General features: G+C 43.4%; 1 protein-coding gene across 1 annotated transcript; it reads left to right on the forward strand.

The window, feature by feature from the left end:
* Positions 1–7: 7 nt before the first annotated feature.
* Positions 8–1,772, forward strand: LOC129571516 (uncharacterized). Its single transcript, XM_055451322.1, has 3 exons — positions 8–620; positions 704–1,546; positions 1,643–1,772. Exons 1-2 carry the CDS (start codon positions 42–44, stop codon positions 1,103–1,105), a joined length of 981 nt encoding a protein of 326 aa, XP_055307297.1. The 5' UTR covers positions 8–41; the 3' UTR covers positions 1,106–1,546; positions 1,643–1,772.
* The last annotated feature ends 176 nt before the right edge of the window (positions 1,773–1,948 follow it).

The raw sequence follows: 1,948 nt of genomic DNA on the forward strand, positions 1-1,948 counted from the left end.
TCAGAGAATTCGTTGAACTCAATTGGTTCCAAGCATTGCGCATGTTCATTAATATACAGCGTGATATTCATAACTTTCACCTCTCGTTTGCCAATCTACGCCAAAGTTGGAATCTGTTCCGAAAATATCCGCTCTATGTGCAACAGCCAGAATTTCCAGAGCCGCCTGAAATCACCACCTTCACAGTCATTCCGAAGTGCACATTCCAGCGCCGACACGTGAAAATTGATACGGATTCATTGTACAACATTTTATTGGGCATCAAGGCAATGCCGCGAACAAAAGGCACTCGAGTCTTACGAAATGGCGAATACCAACAGCGCTGGATCTCACAGACTGAATTCAAGGAGAGAGGAGGCTGGCGTTTGTTTTTCAACATGGACGAAATTATCAAGCTGGTCAAGAATAAGAAGGAATTCGGCGATTCGATAGTTTCAGATGGTGTGTCAGCGTCGGTGTTATTCAAATTGCCGAAACAGAGCAAAACTGTTGCTGATGAAGATGAGGCCGAAACCAAACGAAAATATTTCGCAGGCGAATTCGCGTATGCATTGGGAATTGATCCAGGCATGCGAACTTTTATTGCGTCGGTCCGCCTCGATCTAAAGACCGGCGAAGAGGTAAGTATTTACAAAACGATAAAAGGAAGAAGAAGAAGAAGAAGAAGAAGTATTAATTCACTTTTGTTGCATTTTATTTTCAGACCAACGAGAAGATTTCGTTCAAACAATACCATCTGAAATCGAAACAAGATGCGCGCAACATTAAAGCCGAACGAATGACACGAGTCTTCACGTATGACGAACAAGCGGACCTCAAACGTATCGCCGCAGAGATTGGCCAGACACCATCGCCACGGAACATCTCTTGGCGCCATTACATCGAACATCGCCTGCGAATGTCCCAAGATGGTATCGCGGCATACAGTCAGAAAAACTATGCACGCTTACGTTTGGACAAACACATTGAATGGCGTCGTGCAATTGATCTCATCGCCGGTAAGCTGGTACATTTCAAGACAGCTATCATCAACATCGGAGCAGCCGAAATTTCACCAAATTGCCCGATCCGAATCAAAAAGTACGTCCAGGCGTTCGCAAGCTGATTGCAGCCTTCAAAAGACGTGGCAATTGTGTCGTTCGGTTGGTGGATGAATACATGACATCGCAACATTGTGCCCGATGCTTCAAACGGTTCCCGATATGGACGAAGAGCAAACGATACAAGAAGTGCAACGATTGCCATCCAGATGAACGTGTTGGACTTCCGAGAACCATCTATACGAACGTCAGCAAACGAGTGTTGCAAATGCAACGGAAAATCATGCGTCATTGGGAGGAAATGCGCGACCAAGGTGATGCTATTGCAGCCATTCTAACCCAACGAAATTCAGGACGTTTGGTGTCAAAGAAGCAACGCTTCTTCAAAACCTGGCAACCAAATGCTGCTGAAAACGCTGGAACAGAAGACGCTGCACAATCACGCAAGTTGCTCAAATCACTTTGGCATCGGGACATATCAGCAGCCAAACTGATCATGTACAAAGGTTCATTATCTATTAATATTTCATTTGAAAATTGGAATCGACTTGGTTTTCGCTTGAATTAATTGTTATTTGTGTGCTCGTTTTCTATTTACTTAGGTCTTTGCACGCTGCTTGACATTCCGATACATCCAGCATTGCTGCGACGACCAGATGACGACGGCGTTCCACTCAATCCATAAATCAAAATCCAGCGTTTAGCATTAAAGTTTTTTTTAACAAATATTTTCTAATAATTTATTAGAGTTCTCAAGCCTTGCACTTAGTGGGCTATTTTAAGGTTTATAAGGTGTCTAACTTTATTTACCGCAGTACAAGAGTGGTTTTATAGACGTTATTTGATGATCAGAATGAGTCGTGTTCATTTTCCGGTTTGACAATGTCGCCGCATTCTTTGGATATGAC

Source organism: Sitodiplosis mosellana, unplaced genomic scaffold (assembly GCF_009176505.1).
Source record: "Sitodiplosis mosellana isolate CC-2019 unplaced genomic scaffold, AAFC_SMos_1.0 Smas_scaffold_2698, whole genome shotgun sequence".
NCBI classification, from domain to species: Eukaryota; Metazoa; Arthropoda; class Insecta; order Diptera; family Cecidomyiidae; genus Sitodiplosis; species Sitodiplosis mosellana.